The 20772-nt window shown below is 39.2% G+C and overlaps 1 protein-coding gene across 2 annotated transcripts in view; it reads left to right on the top strand.

Annotated features, from left to right (window-relative positions):
- The window catches only part of abca12 (ATP-binding cassette, sub-family A (ABC1), member 12), a 61179-nt gene that overhangs the window by 6168 nt on the left and 34239 nt on the right, over positions 1-20772 (top strand). For both annotated transcript variants that reach the window (XM_061692463.1, XM_061692462.1), the window contains exons 9-29: positions 357-550; positions 1064-1182; positions 1295-1395; positions 2615-2761; positions 4016-4182; positions 4300-4433; positions 5610-5740; positions 7097-7261; positions 7353-7564; positions 7651-7784; positions 8185-8299; positions 9275-11902; positions 12076-12188; positions 12593-12648; positions 12921-13048; positions 13132-13262; positions 13516-13658; positions 17386-17553; positions 18182-18390; positions 19529-20470; positions 20611-20717. In XM_061692463.1, coding sequence (XP_061548447.1) covers positions 357-550; positions 1064-1182; positions 1295-1395; positions 2615-2761; positions 4016-4182; positions 4300-4433; positions 5610-5740; positions 7097-7261; positions 7353-7564; positions 7651-7784; positions 8185-8299; positions 9275-11902; positions 12076-12188; positions 12593-12648; positions 12921-13048; positions 13132-13262; positions 13516-13658; positions 17386-17553; positions 18182-18390; positions 19529-20470; positions 20611-20717 — 6244 coding nt within the window. The remainder of the gene's footprint in view (positions 1-356; positions 551-1063; positions 1183-1294; positions 1396-2614; positions 2762-4015; positions 4183-4299; positions 4434-5609; positions 5741-7096; positions 7262-7352; positions 7565-7650; positions 7785-8184; positions 8300-9274; positions 11903-12075; positions 12189-12592; positions 12649-12920; positions 13049-13131; positions 13263-13515; positions 13659-17385; positions 17554-18181; positions 18391-19528; positions 20471-20610; positions 20718-20772) is intronic.

Below are 20772 nucleotides of genomic sequence, written 5' to 3'. Positions count from 1 at the left end.
TAGACAATATGAAACAAATTAGAACCATTTTCCCAATGGATCAGTAAAATAATCAGATTTGTGTGACTACAGTTATTCTGTTATGAAGCGTGAAGGAAGTAATTCTCTGCTGGGCCTTCAGAAGAAGCAATAATTAATGTCAGGGTGGTGATGCATGGACATTTCTGTGTTAAAGGACCAAGTCAAGTGGAACAACTTATTTGATTTTTATTGAGAAACACGAGCATGTCATTGTGTCAATGCAGTCCAACATGTAGTTATGTGCCTGCAGATGCCAACCAAATGGTTCCCAGTGCACAATATTTTAATGATTCTTTTTTTTTTTTTTATAACTCTAAATGGCCTATGATTCCCAGATCCTGAAAGAGGAAATCCTAACAGAACCCAATGAGCTGGCAAAGGTCATTGGGGCCGTGATACTGGTGTTTCAAGAGATGCAGAATCAGAGCCCATTGTGGGAAAGCCTTCTCGCAATCCCCCAGCTCTTCTCTGCAGGATCACGTGACCAAATGTTGGACACTGCAGCGACCCTTCTCACTAACATACAGGGGTAAAGTCCGTTTTGTGATAAACCAACATGAAAGTAATCTCTGTGAGGATCAGAAAAATGTGTTGGAAGGTGTGGGATTATACACCAATTGGCAACAACATTTATACAGTTTAACATGTAATCACCCCCAAAAAAATTGCATTATTATATTTCTAAAGGCTAAATTTCATGTATCTTCTACAATTGGTGCTATAAGACCAATGCTTAAAGATTAAACTAATAATAACTAATTCCATTATTTTGCCACTATTTTTTATCATTTCTATATTTTCAATAAACAGTATAGAATAGGGAAACGCATTTCCACAATGATGTAAATTAGAACATATATAATCCTGAAAAAACCATTGTTTTAGCATTCAGTTTTAAACAACACTGTTGAAAAAGTGTAGTAGAAAAAAAGTTTGTCATAAAATCTGAAAAAAAGTCTACTTTTGCTCTATGGACATCGAAGCTTTGTTGACAGTTTGCCACAGATGCCTTATTATTGTTTTCCTCCTTACCTTTTCATAGCATCATGCATGTCATTCAGAGCAATTTCTCCGAGACTGCTGAGTCAATCTCTGCTGTGCATCCGCTAATTGCTGGAGGCATCAACATTATTCACTATATTCAAAAGTGGCCTGGCAACGGTAACTATGCACCACATTTAAATATTATGAACCAATAGCATTGGATGTTAGTATACTGAAATTACCACACCATACCACTCGTGTAATAGGTCCAATGCTTATTTCTGTCTAGACGTGTCCATCTCCCTTGGAGACATTGTGATGTTGAACAATAACTCATTCAGTGAAATAGCTGAACTGGTTTTACAAAATGTCCGGATACCACTTGTCCAGGTATGTGTTACCCGATTATGTCGCTTGGAAGAGCCTATCAAGCTCTTTCCCCAATAGCTGTTTTTTTTTTTTTTAAATTCAAAACTATAAGGAGTGCATGTATGTTTGGCGTCATATTTCAAAAGGATTTTCTCTTAATAGAACCAGCAAGAAAATTTAATATAACCATTGTCTTTCAGATGTGTTGTTTTTTCCATTACCAGATTAGGCAATCAGGCATTGTCTGTAACAGATCCGACCCTACCCAATATGGCACCCTGGACCAAATCTTATATAGCACCGCCCTCCATCAGCGATTTGTATGAGCTTAAAAAAGAAATTGAATAGCATTTATTTTTTTACGATTGTTGTCTACTTTATAAAATAACATATCACCCAATTTAAAATAATTTTAAATAATTGAATTATTCTAATTTAAAAAATGTAAATGACAAACGTGATAGACACATGTTGTTTGCTATATTCAGATTAGATTAGATGCATTTTTGTCTTTGCAGTGATATGTAAATATTATGATACAGTTAAATATACAACTACTACTAATACTACTGCCATTATTAATACTGTCACTACTACTACTACGACTAGTACCAATACTACTAATGTTTACTTTAACACTGATGTAAAATGTAAAGCAATTAACATGCTTAAGTCAATTTGAACTGTCACAATGAACAAGCAGAGTTAAAAATCTGACACACTGTATATAAAGGGGGAGGGAATAAGAATGGCACTTTGAGTATTAAAATCAAGCAAAATGTGAACAAGCCAGATTTAAATGTAACCAATAATAAAAGCGTACATTAGGTCAATGTCGTCAAAGACTGAGGAGGTTTAATCTCTACAAATGGTCCATATCAGTTTAGACCCCTCCATGCCACCCAACAAGAGAAAAATAGTTATTTACTGACAGCAAATCGCTCAGAAGCAATTTATCAACTGATACACTGTGCTAAATAACTAACGTAGGACAACTGATCATTACTGTGTCTTATTTGGTGTGATAATATTTTGTATTATGATTTCTCTTGATATTAATTGTGCATTTCCTTAGGTTTGAATCTATGTTAGCATTTCCATTCTAAGTGTAAATAGGAATAACTAGTTTTCGATATAATTATATTGATAGCGTTTCCACCCTTCAAGATTTGCTGCTTGTGTAACATTCTCTCTCTAGTCAAGCAACATGCATCCAGTCTCACAGTTTTCTCTTCTACAGGCAATGTTTTTGACGTTAGACAGAGACATTCTGCATTCCTACATTTGTGACAACAGTAGTAACCCATTCTGGCTCACAACCATGTGCATCACTGGTACATTGGACACGATTCTAGGGAGGGTCCTTCCCGACAAGGTGGTCCAGCAGGTAGGCTACTGTCATCAATCAGAATAGTGTCATCCACCTTATGTAGAAAACACTGATCATTACTGTGTCTTGACCATAGCAACAACAAGTGGCTGCAACTCCCAGGCTGTACCTAAGTAGCCAAAATGTCAAGAACATCCAATTAGCACCTCCATTACAGCATCTTCTCACCGAGATAAAGTCAAATGGAAATTGATTCGATTTTAGAGCTAACATGTGGCAATTAGTCATATTAATCATACAAGTTACAAGTTCAGGAGTGTGCCCTAGTCTTTTAAATGCATCTGCACCAACAGATTTCCCAGCATTTCAGGTGCACAACATACATTATACTATAAAAATGCAAAATAATGAGAGGCACTAAAATACCCAGAATACTAAGAATTTTTTTGAAACAACAATGAGGACTTTTTGTAATAGTAGTGTGTTAATACACTTATGTTATTCTATGACGAAATATGTCAAACAACAACATTTTAAAGGAGACTCAGCGCAGCAGTAAAACCAAAATCATCAAAATAAAATAATAAAATGGGGCAGCATGGTGGCCGACTGGTTAGCTCCTGTGCCTCACAGTTCTGAGGACCCCGGGTCCAAATCCGGGCTCGCTTGCTTGGAGTTTGCATGTTCTCCCGTTGCCTGAGTGTGTTTTCTCCGGGTACTCCGGTTTCCTCCCACATCTCCTAAACATGCATGGTAGGTTAATTGAAGACTCTAAATTGCCCGTAGGTGTTAACGTAAGTGTGAATGGTTGTTTCTTTATATGTGCCCTGTGATTGGCTGGCGACCAGTACAGGGTCTACCCCGCCTCTCGCCCAGAGTCAGCTGGGATAGGCTCACGCACGCCCACGACCCTAGTGTGGTACGCGCGGTACGGAAGATAAACGAATGAATAATAAAATGGACATTAGGCCCATTTCATATTATAGACTTATTTACCCGTGAGTGCAAACTGCAAAGACTGAGTGCTATGTATATAACTAACTGTACAATCTATATTTGAACATTTTCAATAACTTGAAACAAAGAAAGTAGCCTACCTGTCACTTGTAGTATCTACAGTCTGTCTATCTGTCTGTCTATCGATCGATCTATCTATCTTTATTAGTTACAAAAAGAGTGTTATTGTGCTTGTCCACTCAATTTAGACAGAATGACACGATAATCGTACAGCCCGTTCTGAAAAATTAAAATAAAGTAAAATTGGCTTGAACTGATTTAGGTTTTTCTTGTCTCCTGAACCTTTGCTTCAAGGTTTTGCTGGCTTGGAGTAAGCATGTTGCTCCCCATGATGTTTCATTTGTCAAAGGACTGCTGCACAGTCTCTTGGGAGAAGGATTCCCAGGGGGAATGGGAGGCTCCAACATCTCGAGGCCCTGGCATAATGTTGATACACCAACACAAAACATTCAGGAGGAACTGTACGTATAATGCTATCTCTACATACTAGCTTTAACACACAATTTGTTAGATGAGCTCATTTTGGAGAGCTACTGTATTTGCTGGACAAGATTTTCAGGACGCGTTATACTTGGCAGATTTTTGACAGTCAGTCAAGTGGTGCTGAAATTGAGTGAAATTCATCCTGACGTGGACATGATTGTTCAGCGCATCCTCAGCGTTGGTTTTCAGTCTATGGAAATGGCAACTCTCTCCATTGAGGCTGTTGAAGGTAAATCGTGCAGACAGTGAGCTGGTCATATCTGTAATTAGTTTAAGCCAAGGTTTGAGTTATAATCTTATTTTTGGTGTGTGTCTCTAGAACAATGATTCTTAAATTGTGTTACTAGTACCTACCAGTGGTAGTACAGTATCTCAATTTTTAGTACAATATATTCGTATTTAATCTTGAAGATCTGCTTGTTTTTACATTTTTATTTAGGAGCATTTCTTATTTAACTCTTATATGCAATACATTTGAATGTATGCATTAAGTATATATTTTTTTATTTACTGATATTTACGGTAATGTTCAAATTGTGCATAATATTTCATTGTCTTACAGTATTATTAAATATACTTTTTTGGAATAAAACCTGTCTACGGTTTGTCTGAACGCTTAAGTCTACTACACTGCTGTACTTTGATGTTGATGATAATGTGGGAGCCAAGTAATTTTTGAGGTGGTACTTGGTGTAAAATGTTTGGCAACCACTACTGTGGAATGTTAGCACTGGACAAAAAGAAGCATTGAAATAACATTAGAATTGCAATTTTAAGGCATACAGTGTGGAAAACTCAAAAACAAAAGAACCTTCCTTTACTTTAAAATCCTTCTACCGATATTCAACCCCTTCGACCTATTTTTTCTCTCTATTGTCTGTACAGACTTAAATTAATTCTATTCCTCATCTTAATGTGTACTCACATTCAGTGACAATGTATTTGTTTTCAAGACACAAATTATTATCAAAGGTATCTTAACAAATTAGACCTGAAAAATAAATTCTGACATAAAGGAAACAGCTAGGGAGGACTAAGACGTGTGTTTGGAGTCTAGAGAAAGACGTATTTTTCCGTCATGCAATGCCAATGTCACTGTTGTTCTTTCTATTGAAGTACTAGTAGTGTTTAACCTAAAGGTAAATGGAACAAGTTCACACCCTTTCTCTGGGGACTGCTGACTGATTTCTTAGTGATGAGCAACTTGAAGGGTATGCAACTCAATACACACTCATACAAAAACATCCTCCATTGAGTTTGTATACAAAAGATGTAAATAGTGTAGGTGGGTGTGGTCCAAGAGTTGGATTTATCATTTGTGTTGTTTCGCAACCTGAAATCACACTATACCTGTAACTTAACTCTAAACTTTTCCTGACAAATTTTTTTTACTCTTGGTTTGCAGAAATGATGGACAATATCATGAAAGATTCTGGTCGACTCCAAAAGTTTTATCTAACCCTGCTTACAAACCAAACTCAGGCAAGTGTTTGGATGGGCCAGTTTCTTGACAGCGCCACTGAAGTAATAATGAAGGTATTCCTATACTATTTGACGTGATCATATGGTTTTAGGCACAAATCTTACAATGTTAACTACAATCTATGTTGCCTAACTGTTTTAAAAAGTATTTTCCTGTCATTTTATTGTACTGTATGACTTTACACGTTACATAAAAAGACTCAACACAACTAGTCGCTTCAGGTTCCTTCCTAATTGGCGCTCTTGCAGTTTCAGGTCACAAACACAGTCTGTGACCTCTAGAATAGAATAGCTTTTTATTGTCATTATAGTGCACAATTAAATTTGAATACTGCACTCGGTATACAAAAAAAGAGAGAAAGGAAACACAAATAAGGATCTTGTGCAAATAAAAATGAAATGCTCAAAATGCAATTTCTGGCACATAGGTGCTTTCATGAAATAATTAAATAGATGTGAGACTGCACAGTCAGAAAAGTGCATTTCTTCACACCTTTTCTGACCAAAGCACATGGGATAATATGGCCCTATGTTGACTACACGACATGAGGATTTGGGATTGTAAATATTGAACATGTTCAACATTTAGGTTTGTCAGCCCTGTCCATTGTCTGAGCAGATTGAAAAGGAAAAAATACATAATATACTCTGCACAACTGGATAACATTTTAGCAACATCTGACAATCGAGCCTTTCCTAACTTTGCTTTAAGCATCTTAACTTACAAATCCTCTTTAACGTTTTTGTCTTGACCAAGAGAACTACAATAATGTGTGACATAGTGTGACATGACATTTGACTAAGGTTTCTATGGAATTAACTAAATATGAGAATTTACAGGAATTAACATGAGTAAACCTTTACGAGGAAACAAACAGAGTTGAATAAAACACCTAAAACAACATGAATTCATACAAATGATGTTATATTATTTCATTAAATATTGTTTTTGTTGTTCATTGACAAAACAAAATGCCTTGCTCGTTGTTATATAGTTTCCAAAATGACAACTTAATTCCTGTAAATTTCCATATAGTCCCAACTTTGTCAAAGTTTATCATTTCAAAGTGCTTAAGGGAAGATTTGTGAAACATTCTTCTCCTTTGCTCCTCTAACTTAATAACTGAGCTACCTTGGCCATGTCTGATCACCTGAGTATCCTTTAAATCTATGAACTGTGACCAAATTCCACAGAGTCCTAGAGGACTGTGGGGAAACATTGCAGTTTGTATATTTTTTCTGACTTACCAAATAAATCTGTTGTTCACATTAAGTCATCAGGCAAATGGCAGGGGCTAGAAGGCCGTACCTCTAGTTAATAGAAATCATCAAAAGTAAGATTCAGAAGAGTATGGACATTGCTAAAGGCAGCAAACAATCACTATCATCATCGTGCTATTGCTTCAACAGAGTTGGACATCACAGTTTGTTACATGTGAGGATGCCCTGGGCCCCTTCCAGTGGCTGTTTTCAACTGAAACCATTAAGTTTGAGGTGTGGAAATCCATTCTATGCGAGAACTCCACGACACTAGAGAATCTCCTGCTTGTGGACTGGATGCCTTTGATTGAAAAAGTAGTATCTTTTAAAGCCATTTTGGAAACATTCTGTTATTTTCGCAAAAGCAACAGTGGGGAAATAAAATATGTTTATGCTGGTGTTATAGGGAGGAGAGCTTTACAGCACCCTTATTGAGGGAGGAGAAGATGTCAATGTAACTCTTCCGATGATTCTCACCAAGTGGCATAAATTGTGGAACAGCTCCATGGAATTTGGAGGTTTCTTGCACCGGTTGTCCTCAGAGCTGGGGGCAGATTATTGGATAAACTGGGTGCCGGGAAACAGTTCGGATTATATCACAGAGACTCTTCTACAAAGGTCTGGAGAACATGCATATACCGACTGAGTAACACTTCATATAGCCTAAATGAAAAGCATCATACCCTGTCATCTTTGCATTTTAGTGTTTTTGTTTTCATGGTGAATTTGGGAGAAAAAGTTGAGGGGAGTCCACTGTGGCCTGGGATGAAAAACCATTTCCACATGATTTACTGGGTTTTGAACTACAGACCTGACCCCACGACTCAGCCAGCGAACTGTGAGTCTCTTTCCTTTTCTCCCTTTCAACAGTTAATTCTGCGATAGAATTGTCACAAATCTAATGTGTTCATTCAACTGATTGAATTAAAAAAAAAGGCTGATGCAGTGATAAAGCAAGAATACAGTTTAACCATTCTGCTGTGAACACAGTGGCGTGCAAAGGGGGGTTGGACAGTGCGGGGGCCCCTAGCATCCACCTGGGGCGGTATCCAAACATCGTTGATGATCGGTTTTGTAGTTTGGAGAACTTTCATCCACAAACCCCCACTCCACACCCCCGGTCGATGATTGGTTTTTGAGGGGCATATAAAAAAAAATGGCCCTGGGCCACTGTGTGACCATTTCATAGATGCGTATTGAATTTGGTATTAATGAGATATGTGTAACTTTTTCTTTAGGCTCTCTTGACATCGACACTCTCAGCATTGATTGTGATACCGGTTTGAAGTGGCAGCCATTTGTTGAAGCTCTCATTGAAGCTATGGTGTCACCAAGCCAAGACGTCCTGGTGAAGTAAGTGGCAAAATCCACCTCTCAGAATGAATGATTGAAGGCACTCTGAAGTACTCGGAAGTACTTCCACCAAGACACTTAATGTTCAACCTTTGAATATACACTAAGTTATTTTGACTAAAATAGCCCTTTTTCAAGCAAGAAACAATATTTGGTGAGTTAAGTGAGTGTCTATAATGGACTTCACTCTTTACTAAGCAGTAGAGCTGTGTAATTTACTAGCCAATCAGCAAAAAAAACAAAAAACAAGCTATAATAATATTAACGGCACGGTGGTCGACTGGTTAGAGCGTCAGCCTCACAGTTCTGAGGTGCGGGGGTTCAATCCCCGTCCCTGCCTGTGTGGAGTTTGCATGTTCTCCCCATGCCTGCATGGGTTTTCTCCGGGCACTCCGGTTTCCTCCCACATCCCAAAAACATGCATGAATTGGAGACTCTAAATTGCCCGTATGTGAATGTGAGTGCGAATGGTTGTTTGTTTGTATGTGCTCTGCAATTGGCTGGCAACCAGTTCAGGGTGTACCCCGCCTCCTGCCCGATGATAGCTGGGATAGGGCTCCAGCACGCCCGCGACCCTAGTGAGGAGAAGTGGCTCAGAAAATGGATGGATGGAACATATATTTTTTTTTAAGTCCCAAAAGTGAAGATGTGATTTATTATTCATATGTCTGGTAATTCAGTCTGTCTGCTGTAACTTACCGTATTTTGTGTGAATAATCCATTATACTCTAGTTATTGATTGAATTACCCCACAAACGAGATCAGATACATCACAATTTACAAAAACAGTAATACTAATTACTCTTTCTTTTCCTTAAAAAGAAAACTCCCTTTCAGTGGTAATGCAAGTTGTTAAACTGAATACTCTACTTACGCACCAGAATCTTTTTTTCCCTTGTATTTGTTCAAGCGCATTCCTTACTCTACATGTTTAACTCTATTTCTGTCTCTTCTGCCATTCTCTATTGTCTGCAGCTCTCTCAAAGCGACTGTCAATCTATTGCAGCATGTGTATGGGGATCTCATTGGGAATATGACAGCTTCACATCTAACACAAGAAATTAAAGGTGGAGATGCACTCACTGCATACCTGATTAACTTGATGAAAAAACTGGAGGACTTTGTTTGGACCGTCTCTACACTCTCAGATCAAAACATCTCAAACCTCGACGTCATGGGTCCCCTCATAAGCGAACTGTTTGAGTCCACAGGTCTGTCCCCACTGCTGCCTCTGCTCTTCAGCAATGGCTCAGTCAATGCCTCCGACATTCTTGATGCTGCTGTGAAGCTCGGTCGCAGCAACCAGCAAATTTTTACCTTCAATGAGACAGACCCAACAATGCCTGAATTGGAGCAGTTGATACTGCAGTTCCTTTCCTCAGAGAGTAACCTCACAATGTCTATCTCCTATGTTATGGGGTACACCCTGCTTAACTATTCCAGCTACTTTGACCGCGATGAAGTGGCCCGTCTCAAAGAGGCCTTAAGGCCTTTCATCAACCAAACCTCAACAGGTATTGTAGAGGCCATCCTTACAGCCATGGAACTTCTCAAGAAAGTGGTTGATTCACCAAATGATGACCCAACTAACATAATTATTTCATATATTTGCCAACTTCAAGAATCTTTGGTGTCCTTGTATAAACTGCGACGAATCCAACAAATCTTGTTGCCCAATGGGGAAATGAGCACAGCTCAAGTTATTGATTTCCACCAGGTTTTCACTGACTTTCTCAACCTCCTCACCCCTGAAAGCCTTGACAACCTCACTCAGATTGGCCCTGAAGCTGCTATGGATCTAGTGATACAAAAATTTATTGCATTCTTACCACCAGACTTTCAAGAGAAAGCTGCTTTATGTTACCAAGATTTCAAAGCACTGCAGTATCACTTGTCTTCATGTACGTCAGAACAGAACTGTTCTTCCGGGATCTCAGAATTCTTCACATTTCTGAATAAAATAGCCAACTTCACACTCTCAGCCAATGCCAATGTCACCATCAATATAACCAGCAAGTTTATGACCAGTGGAGAATATGAGTATGAAGATCTCACATCCGCGTTCTTCTCACTCCTCTTGTCTCTGAATGATGCTGCCTATGTCAGTGCATTCAATCAGACACTTCATTTCATCAGGCTGGTTATCGCAATGCCAAACATTACAATCTCTCATATTCAGAATGCTCTGAGACAGTCAAACATCACTCTTGAAGAGGTAAACTACATCGCTCACCTTGCAGGAGCTACCAATGTTAGTGAACTGTTGGTGAACATCATGGATATAGCCAATGTTCCAAAGTGTTTTGAATTGCAGTATAATGCATCAGTGAGTGCCCAATGTGTTATGGGATTAATAGACAAGGCCAGCACTTTCCTGACAAACATACCTGCTTTACAAAATCATACAACCATAATCTCCCTTATCCCGTTAATTGTCTATAAAAACACAACTGATCTCATCCAAGTCAATTTTAGCACCAATGCACAAATGCCTGTCATACATGTTCTTAGCAACACCCTGAACAATATCAAGATGAACCTCCAGATGAGCAATCTGAGCACTCCAGAGGTCATGAAAGAAATCAGAGTCATAGAAGGTCTGTTGAAAGTAGCCGCTAACCCTGTACCCTTGAACCACATCCTCAATGCCATGTCAGTACCGTACTCCGAAGAAGTTACAAAAACATATTTGCAAGTCCTGCAATGGTATTTGCAACGGCTGGAAAATGTGACCAGCAACAGCTTTGTGTCAGAGCTCCTCCATCCCCTTTTCCGCCTCACACAATTACAAGTGACATTGCAACTAGCACAGACAAATTTGACTTTGTTTATTAACAACCAGATTGGCCAATTCCAGCACCCAACGAATGGTGAAGGCGTGAGTAAAATTGGCCAAGCAAATATTGAAATTCTGCAGGAAATTCTCAAATATATAATGGTCAACATTGAAGTTCAGGATGAGACTGCTCAAACCTTAGGTTCTATGCCACTCTTCAACACAACCATGGTACAGGAAATTGAGGAACAAATTCAACTCTACCTCGATCTTATACATGCATGGATGAATCAACCCAATGTCACAGCTGTGTTCACCAGTATGCTCCACTGGGGAAACTCCTCCATAAATGTGTCCACGCCTGTAAAAGATCTTCACTTCCTTTTGCAGACAATGGTTAACTATCTCAGTGATGAACAACTGGATTACCTCTCCATCATCAACAATATCACCCAGTCTCTGAGCAAAGCCATTATGGTGTTAGAGCAACAAGGAGACCCACAGTTTGACCACCTATATGTCGCCATAATGGAGGCAGTCCAAAGTTTTATGCAAATTCTCACCCAAGACACAGCCCCACTGCCACAGTCTGCACAGCAAAACATCGAGGAAATTGTTAACAAATCACTAGTCCTCTTTGTGGAACCAAACTTGAGTTTTTCCACATCACTCAACCTCACCCTCGACATCCTCAGTAGAACCCAAAGTGTTGTTCAGCAGCTGGTGCCAGAGGAGTTTGCCGTCTATCTGCTCTCTGGCCTCAAAGTAGCCACCAATTACTTTGAGACGATCGCCACCGCCAGTGGACCAGACAACTGGAATCTCATGTGAGTGCTCGCCACAGTTTTGATGGTTTTGAAGTACTTTAGTATGAACAAAAATCTGAAAATGTATTCCTATTGTTTCTCTGACCAATACAAATTATATAGCACATGCAACAATTTTCTTTGCAATGCTCTGATAATGTACAATGGGATATTGCCCTGTTTTGTTTTTAAAGCATTTTGAACCAAATGAAGACCATTCAAAGCCTCCTGCCACCAAACAGCACAGCTCAGTACTATGTTTCGGTTGTCATCAACATCACTGATGTCATCTTGGACTTCAACCAAGGTAAATTAGCCTCAAACTTAACTCTGACGGAATGGTGGTTGTGTTGCATTCTTCAGAGATTAGATTTAGATTGTAGCTCAAGTAGCACAATGTTTCTATTAGTTTCTTCAATCAGAATCAGAATCAGAATCATCTTTATGTGCTAAGTATGTCCAAAAAACACACAAGGAATTTGTCTCCGGTAGTTGGAGCCGCTCGAGTATGACAACAGTCAATTGACAGAGAACACTTTTGAGACATAAAGACATTGACAAAAAACAGTCACTGAGCAATAAAGGGTTGCTAGTTATCTGCTTAGCTTATCTTAGCTTATCTGCAAACTTGATCAGCTCTACTGTGTGTGTGTGTGTGTGTGTGTGTGTATGCTTGACAGTGAATTTTACAACTTCTTTTCGTGATTTCAGGCAACGCAAGCCTAGAAAATGAAACAACAGAAATTCTGACAGGGATTTTTAGCCAGGTAAGAATTAAAATGCATGCATACATGCAAGACATGTTTGGTTTACAATTACATCATGAAGGATACTTGCAAGGAGTAATGCACTGACATACAATCTGTGTGTCATTTTTGTTGCAAATGAAATAGGAACATTCTGTAATGTCTCTTATTGAATTGAATTGATAACTTTTTCTACCTCTCTTGAAACAAAACAAACATGTTTGTTACTACCCATGTTGTGTTGGGCATTTCTGGATAATTTATCCACACCGTTTTTCCTATTCTTTGAACAGATTTGGCAGATTTTTATGGATGGTCCAGGCTTAGGTACTATGACTCCATCTATGGAGGCATTATCTCATCTTGGTCAAGTACTTGAACAGATTTTGACGGGGCAGGCTGACCAAAAGACCTGGCATAAGTAAATTTAATTAGGCAAAGGACAACAATGATTAGGGGTGCCTGAGTCTGCACTTTAGTCATAATGTTTTTCTTTTGTCACAGGCTTGAAAAAATGTTGGAGGCTGTACTGTCTACACTAAATGACACACAGCCATGGGACAATGTTACATATGTTCTCCCCTATTTTGAAAAAATCATAGCATGTATGGTCTATGACAAGCAAGCAGAGAACAGTGAGTATACCACTCAGCATTAAACATTTCGTCCTGTTACATATAGCTAGATTAACAAACAACACATTAGACCCACACAATAAAAATAACTTAATAATAAAACAATTTATTTGCAGGTTTTTGAACATTTGTGACAATGGAACACATGCTTGAATAATGACCAAAACATACTTATGTTTCACAATTTTCTCTGTATAAGAAGGGCTTTCAGAGGTTTTGATTGGTCAAGCCTTTTATATTGTGTTTTTCACAGTGATGATACTAAACCTTGCGAAGCCTGTGATGATGCTAATGAGAGGAATTGCACAGTCTGTGAACACCAGTCATTTTAACTTATCGGAGATCTCGGAAAGAATCCAGCCTGCCATAGAACATACAATCCTGGCTGCTGAGCAGGTATGGACAACCTTTGTCAACAGGAGAGCAATGAACTATGCTGAGTCATTGTCTTTGGCTTTAGGAGGCGGAACAACTTCATGCATCATTAACTTTTAGTCATCTATTTTTCATCTAACTATTTAGGCACAAGAAATTTAGTCTATTTAGTCTAACATCTATTTAGTCATCTAACTACAAGCCCAATTCCAATAAAGTTGGGACATTGTGTTAAACATAAATAAAAACAGAATACAATGATTTGCAAATCATCCATCCATCCATCCATTTTCTGAGGCGCTTCTCCTCACTAGGGTCGCGGGCGTGCTGGAGCCTATCCCAGCTGTCATCGGGCAGGAGGCGGGGTACAACCTGAACTGGTTGCCAGCCAATCGCCGATTTGGAAATCATGTTCAACCTATATTTAATTGAATACACTACAAAGACAAGATATTTAATGTTCAAGCTGATAAACTTTGGCCTCAAACGACAAACAAAGCCACACTGTTGTAACACGTGCAGAATGTGTTTTGGCATTGTCTGGCTGAAATAAGCAGGGGTGTCCATGAAAAAGACGCTTGGATGGCAGCATGTTTCTCCAAAACCTGTATGTAGCTTTCAGCATTAATGGTGCCTTCACAGATGTGTAAGTTACCCATGCCATTGGCACTAACAGAGCACCATACCATCACAGATGCTGGCTTTTTAACTTTGCGTCCATAACAGTCCGGGTGGTTCTTTTCCTCTTTGGCCCGGAGGATACGACGTCCACAATTTCCAAAAACAATTTGAAATGTGGACTCGTCGGACCACAGAACACTTTTCCACTTTGCATCAGTCCATCTTAGATGAGCTTGGGCCCAGAGAAGCTGGCGGCATTTCTGGGTGTTGTTGATAAATGGCTTTTGCTTTGCATAGTCGAGTTTGAAGTTGTACTTACGGATGTAGCGCTGAACTGACACAGGTTTTCTGAAGTGTTCCTGAGCCCATGTGGTGATATCCTTTACACATTGATGTCGGTTTTTGATGCAGTGCTGCCTGAGGGATCAAAGGTCACGGGCATTCAATGTTGGTTTTCGGCCTTGCCGCTTTACATGCAGTGATTTCTCCAGATTCTCTGAAACATTTGACGATATTATGGACCGTAGATGATGAATTCCCTAAATTACTTGCAATTGTACGCTGAGGAACATTGTCCTTAAACTGTTTGACTATTTTCTCACACACTTGTTCACAAAAAGGTGAACCTTGCCCATCTTTGCTTGTGAATGAGTGAGCAATTCAGGGAGGCTCCTTTTATACTCCATCATGGCACCCACCTGTTCCCAAATAGCCTGTTCACCTGTGGGATGTTCCAAACAGGTGTTTGATGAGCATTCCTCAACTTTCTCAGTCTTTTTTGCCACCTCTCCCAGCTTTTATTGGAACGTGTTGCAGCCATAAAATTCTAAGTTAATGATTATTTGCTAAAAACAATAAAGTTTATCATTTTGAACATTAAATATCTTGTCTTTGTAGTGTATTCAATTAAATATACGTTGAAGATGATTTGCAAATCATTGTATTCTGTTTTTATTTATGTTTAACACAACGTCCCAACTACATTGGAATTGGGGTTGTAATATAATAAAGCCTGTTTTTGTTTTTGTTTCTTACAATACTGTAATGCCTTTCAAAATGTATGTTTCAAGATTTGGCTGTGGGTGTGTCTTTTTCAAAGTCCCGGTAAGTTGAAAAATAATGTCTTGTAAATTCGACACACCGCAGAGAAGTGTATTGTTAACAACCCTTCCAAATATGAATGATTAAAATTTTTGGGCTTGTCCGCTGAATGCCCTGAAACTACACCCTACTGAAAAATGGATGCTACTTTGTCTAGCAACTTTCTTATGCCTACACATCCCTACGTTTGAGCCCCGAAAATACTGTATATCCATTGAAAGCCTATGGGGTGCTGTTTGTAAAGCAGCTCATGCTGAAAATAACCGCAGCAATTTCATACATCCATCCATCCATTTTCTGAGCCGCTTCTCCTCACTAGGGTCGCGGACGTGCTGGAGCCTATCCCAGCTATCATCAGGCAGGAGGCGGGGTACACCCTGAACTGGTTGCCAGCCAATCGCAGAGCACATACAAACAAACAACCATTCGCACTCACATTCACACCTACGGGCAATTTAGAGTTGTCAATTCACCTACCATGCATGTTTTTTGGGATGCGGGAGGAAACCGGAGTGCCCGGAGAAAACCCATGCAGGCACGGGGAGAACATGCAAACTCCACACAGGCGGGGCCTGATTGAACCCCAGTCCTCAGAACTGTGAGGCAGACGCTCTAACCAGTCGGCCACCGTGGCACCCCGCAGCAATTTGTCACATTTAAACATTGTTTAAGAAAAACTGCTGTGAATTTTCAAGGATCACTTTTTTGCACATTTAAAACAATATTTGTCAACTTCAATAGGTCACCTCAAATATTACAAATTACACCTAAATCTTAAATCTAAATGTTGAATGTAAATGTATATATAAATATTAAAACAAAATGTTAAATTTATATCTATACATGTTACAAATGTACATTTAATATAAATATGAAATCTAAATGTTAAATATATATCTAAAAATAAATATTAGATGTAAATGTTAATATTAAATGTAAACGTTAAGTATATATCTAAATCCATCCATCCATCCATCCATTTTCTGTACCGCTTATCCTCACTGGGGTCATGGGCGTGCTGGAGCCTATCCCAGCTATCTTCGTACACGCTGAACTGGTCGCCAGCAAATCGTAGTCCTTCTAAATTTAAATGTAAATTTAAATATAAATATAAATGTTGAATCTTAATATTTTATTTATATCTAAATATAAATATTAAATATAAATATTTAATGTTAAATCTAAATGCTTCGGGTGGTACTAAATATGTAGTTAATATGCAAATCCACACTACCAAGACCGGAATTACCAGAATAAAAGCTTGATCTTTGTGTGTTTTGTGTGTTTGTTTCTTATGATGGGAAATCTGGAATGACAAACCAGTTAGAAGAAACCAGCCTGGAATGACAAACCAGTTAGAAGAAACTTTATTTGAAGAGTAGTTCGAGTGTTTAGTGTTACTTTTATATATATATATATATATATATCAGATAAATGTTTGCGGTGAAGACATAACTAACTAGCTTACTGCATATCATAATTATGCCAAATAACCGCTAATGTGAATTAAGGCACTCAAATTCTTATATAGCAGGGGAGGGGCGTCACTGGGCCCCGAAAGGGTTTGTGGGACCCTCAACTTTGAGGCAATAGCTACACAATTGGGTAGGCTAAAACTTATCTTCAAACATGTATAATGTATTTAGAAAATGAATCTCAGAATTCACTTTCGAGGGACTTTAAGCATGGCGCTATTTCTCATAATTTAAATAACTTGGGAGGGACACACCCATTGTGAGAATCTTTTGCATTCATTCTGTGTGGGTGTCCAGTGATGGGAATCGGTGACACCTGTTTGAGCCTTGTGGCATTTACGTTGTGTAGGTGGATTGAAGAGAGATGATCAGGTATCCTCTGTACCTCTGCCTTTCACCCAGACTCTTTGTTGTGTATTGTTGGTGTTGTCCATTGTCTGTCTTGTTAACTGAACTGGTTTTCACAGAGGAATGTGATGATAGGCAACAACATGCCACAAAAGATGAGAGGAGATTGACATTATAATATTTTGTCTCCATTTTGTTTTAAGGCAAATGGAACATTAGAGTGCAGTGAAGCCGTGAACGCATGGGAGCCAATCAGGGTTGCAGCCGGTTTAAGCCATGGCGTCATTGAAATGTGGTGCAACATCAGTCTGCTGCCTGTTCTGGAGCCCTATGCTGCTACCCAGTATATGTGCCCCCACCACAACATGAGTGTGAGTAGAGCAATCAGAAATTTATTATCCTACATCAAGTCCCAGGTATTACCGTAAGAATATTAAAGGGAGATAGGGTTGGATTTTTTTTTTACTTTGAGATTAGGATTCTCCCAAACTTTTCACATCACATACATTTATTAAGGGGATTTAGTGCTAACATTTCAATAACTCAGTGCTCTAGATGCATATACAGTACATATTAATTAATACTGCACCGTGAATTTACAGATCAGGTCATATCTGTCAGGATTCAGGTTGCAAATTGGAGCCAGATGCAGAGAGGACAGGGAGGTGAGTTTGTGAACAAAGGTTTATTGCAGCTTGGAAACGAACAAAGGAACTCCGAAAACTAAATCTGGGATTGGCAGGGTTCCAACGAGGACCGGTCTGGCAGGGTAGGAGTCCGTGTTGTCGCTGGGCCGCAAGAGGTGGGCACTGATTTACAGGGAGCAAGGGCAGATGGCAGATTGGGGACAAAGAACAAGAATTAGGTAGAGGTAACTCACTAGGTCTTCAGGAAGCAAAAAGATAGGGTAAAGCACAATTTCAGTGCTGATCACATTTTTACCATTTGGTGGCAATGTTGACACACAAAACACTTTTCTGCTGAACATTTTACTTTCAGCACACGGATTTGGAACCAATCACTGCTGGTGACGCCGCTGCCCGGATTGTCAATGCAACCAAATCTCTCTATCAAGCCAACAGAAACCAATCGCATGTGATGGAGCAGGTCATCACAAATGTCTCCAGTCAGTTCTTTGAGTTGCTTGGCCAGCCTAGTGCTCAGCAACACTGGTACAAGCAGCTCCAAGACATGCAGTTGCAAAACAGGTGACTGCACTCACAATATGCCAGAGGTGGCAAAATCACACTGTGTACTTAAGTAGAAGTAATACTTTGGTAAAAGTAGAAGTACAGATTCAACTCCTGTACATAAGTAAAAGCTTGCAACTTTCTCCAAAGTGGATCATATTAAAAAAAAGTCAGTATCATGATTATTATTATGACCAGGCTCTTGCAGGATATTTGACAGTGGTACCAATATCATAATTCAGTGATTGTGTGATGAATGATATATTGGGGAAAAAAAAACTACTTCTTCTACTGAAGAAGAACACTGTTCTTGTAGTTCAAGCATAGAAAATATTATTGGATATGATTTTAATGAAAAATAATATATCAGCAATTTCTTACACTTATAGTGTGACAGATTTTGATCAGTAACAGAAATTTAATAAATTTTCTGTATTTTATTTCTTTGGTTTAAACTGTTTTACACAGTATGTAATAAATGTAATTTCATTGGTCATTTAGATGCCCAGTGATGACAGTACAAGGCGGAGATTATTGAGATTTACATCATATTGAAAGGTCAAAATCCTGAGGTAGTGGGACATCAGACAGCCACAATGACAGTATCGTATTTGTTCCCACCCCTACTAATCATGTACTGTAGGGGTTTGGAGATTTGTCACTTTACACCCAACTACAGTCTTTTTGCAAACATGCTGCCTTATCCAGAAAGCTGGTTAATTATGATTCAGGTATTGTCAAGTCAAGTCTTCTTAGAATGGATTTCCTCTTACATGCCGGTCACAATAATGAACAATGCACTGTGATGCGAATGATGCTTGGCATATTGCGGCAAATCCTTCAGTGTCAGATTACAAGAGGTATAGACCAGGGATCACAGTGGAAATATTCATTTTTTGTAATCAGGGATAGGAATGGGAATTAGCAATTGTATGAATATTAATGAAATATTACTTTGGCTAACACTTAAAGGACACTATTAATCTTTGGAATTAAGAAAGAAGTCTCTTGTCCTACAAAAGAACCCCAAGTTGTTCATAGAATTGCTTCCCCACAGAGATTTCAATCCTTTTTTTCCCAGATTTTCCTCTAAGTCCCATATAAGAAGTGAAGAATTCCGTGAGATTCATTGATATTTACCTTTTCTCCTCCATAGTTTGTCCTCAATTAAAATGCTGTTGGATGAGTTGATTAAAGTGGCACCCATGCTCGAGCCATGCATAGATGCTATGGAGGGAGCACTGAGCCACATTCTGAACAACTACCACCACATTCAAGACACCAACTCGTCTGAGGTTGTATTCAATGAGGGAGCGATGATCCTCCTCTCTTGTTTAAACATTACCTTAGATGATATCTTCTTAATGGTGGGGGGCGACTTATCTGGGATGACTCAAGGATCTTTCCTTGACATGATAAGGGATGCTGTTAAAGCCATAATCCACATGAAGGTATTCAGGGATGAGCCAATGATTTCTGAAGCCCTGGAACGATTTCTGGCTTCCAATGCCAGAAAAGTACTAATGCAGAAGCTGGCTGAGATGTCTGCATGGTTGGCGTCTACAAATGAATCTGGACTAGAACTTCTGACTCAAGGTCTGCCCAAGATATCTGAACTCCTCCGGCCTTTATTGTCCACCCTGACTCAGATGGGTGTGGAGATGCCGGAGATCACGGAAATTGTTGAAGAGCTGACTGAAAACATCATTGCTATGCTGAGGCAGTTGTTAAGCATTGACTTTTTTACCTCCATGGACCACAATCCGAGTGTATCCCAGAATGAACTGATTGGTGGTAGCCATGTGTTGAACAACCGTCACAGACGAGAGGCCCCGCTGATGCCCGAGATGGACCCTGTGTATGACTTCCTCGACTTGCTGTACATTGACTACTCAGCAATGTTCAGAACCATGTCAGCCCCTTTGCCAGAGGAAATAATGGAGACAGCTCACATGTTTTTTTCCAATCCCAATCTGCGCATCGTAGTGACGGGATCAACGAGGGACATGCCATGGGCCTTAAATGGCTCACGGGAAGATTTCATTGATGCTACTCTTGGGATCCTCTCTTTTGCCACCCTCCCCAGTGCCTCTGAGACGTGAGTCCAATTTGAACTGGTACCTTGTCCATAGTTTCAAACTAACTTTTTTAAAATTATTTTTAATTTTTTTTTTACGTTTTGCACCGTTGTGTTTAATTGCAAGTACTGTACTGAAATGTTGTGCCTTAACTTCGCAGGTCATCACTGGCTCTCTTGAGGGATGCTGTTGATATGCTGCCGGATAGCTTTCCATTCTCTGCGGTGCTGAAAAATATAACCAGAGCGCTTGCCAATGAATCTCAAGGTAATGTTGACTTTCACATCCTCTATCAAAATGATCCAACCTACTTTAAAAAAGG

This window comes from Phycodurus eques, chromosome 12, assembly GCF_024500275.1.
Source record: "Phycodurus eques isolate BA_2022a chromosome 12, UOR_Pequ_1.1, whole genome shotgun sequence".
Taxonomy (NCBI): domain Eukaryota; kingdom Metazoa; phylum Chordata; class Actinopteri; order Syngnathiformes; family Syngnathidae; genus Phycodurus; species Phycodurus eques.
The sequence above is the reverse complement of the archived record's forward strand: the minus strand, read 5'-3'. Positions and strand labels throughout refer to the sequence as shown.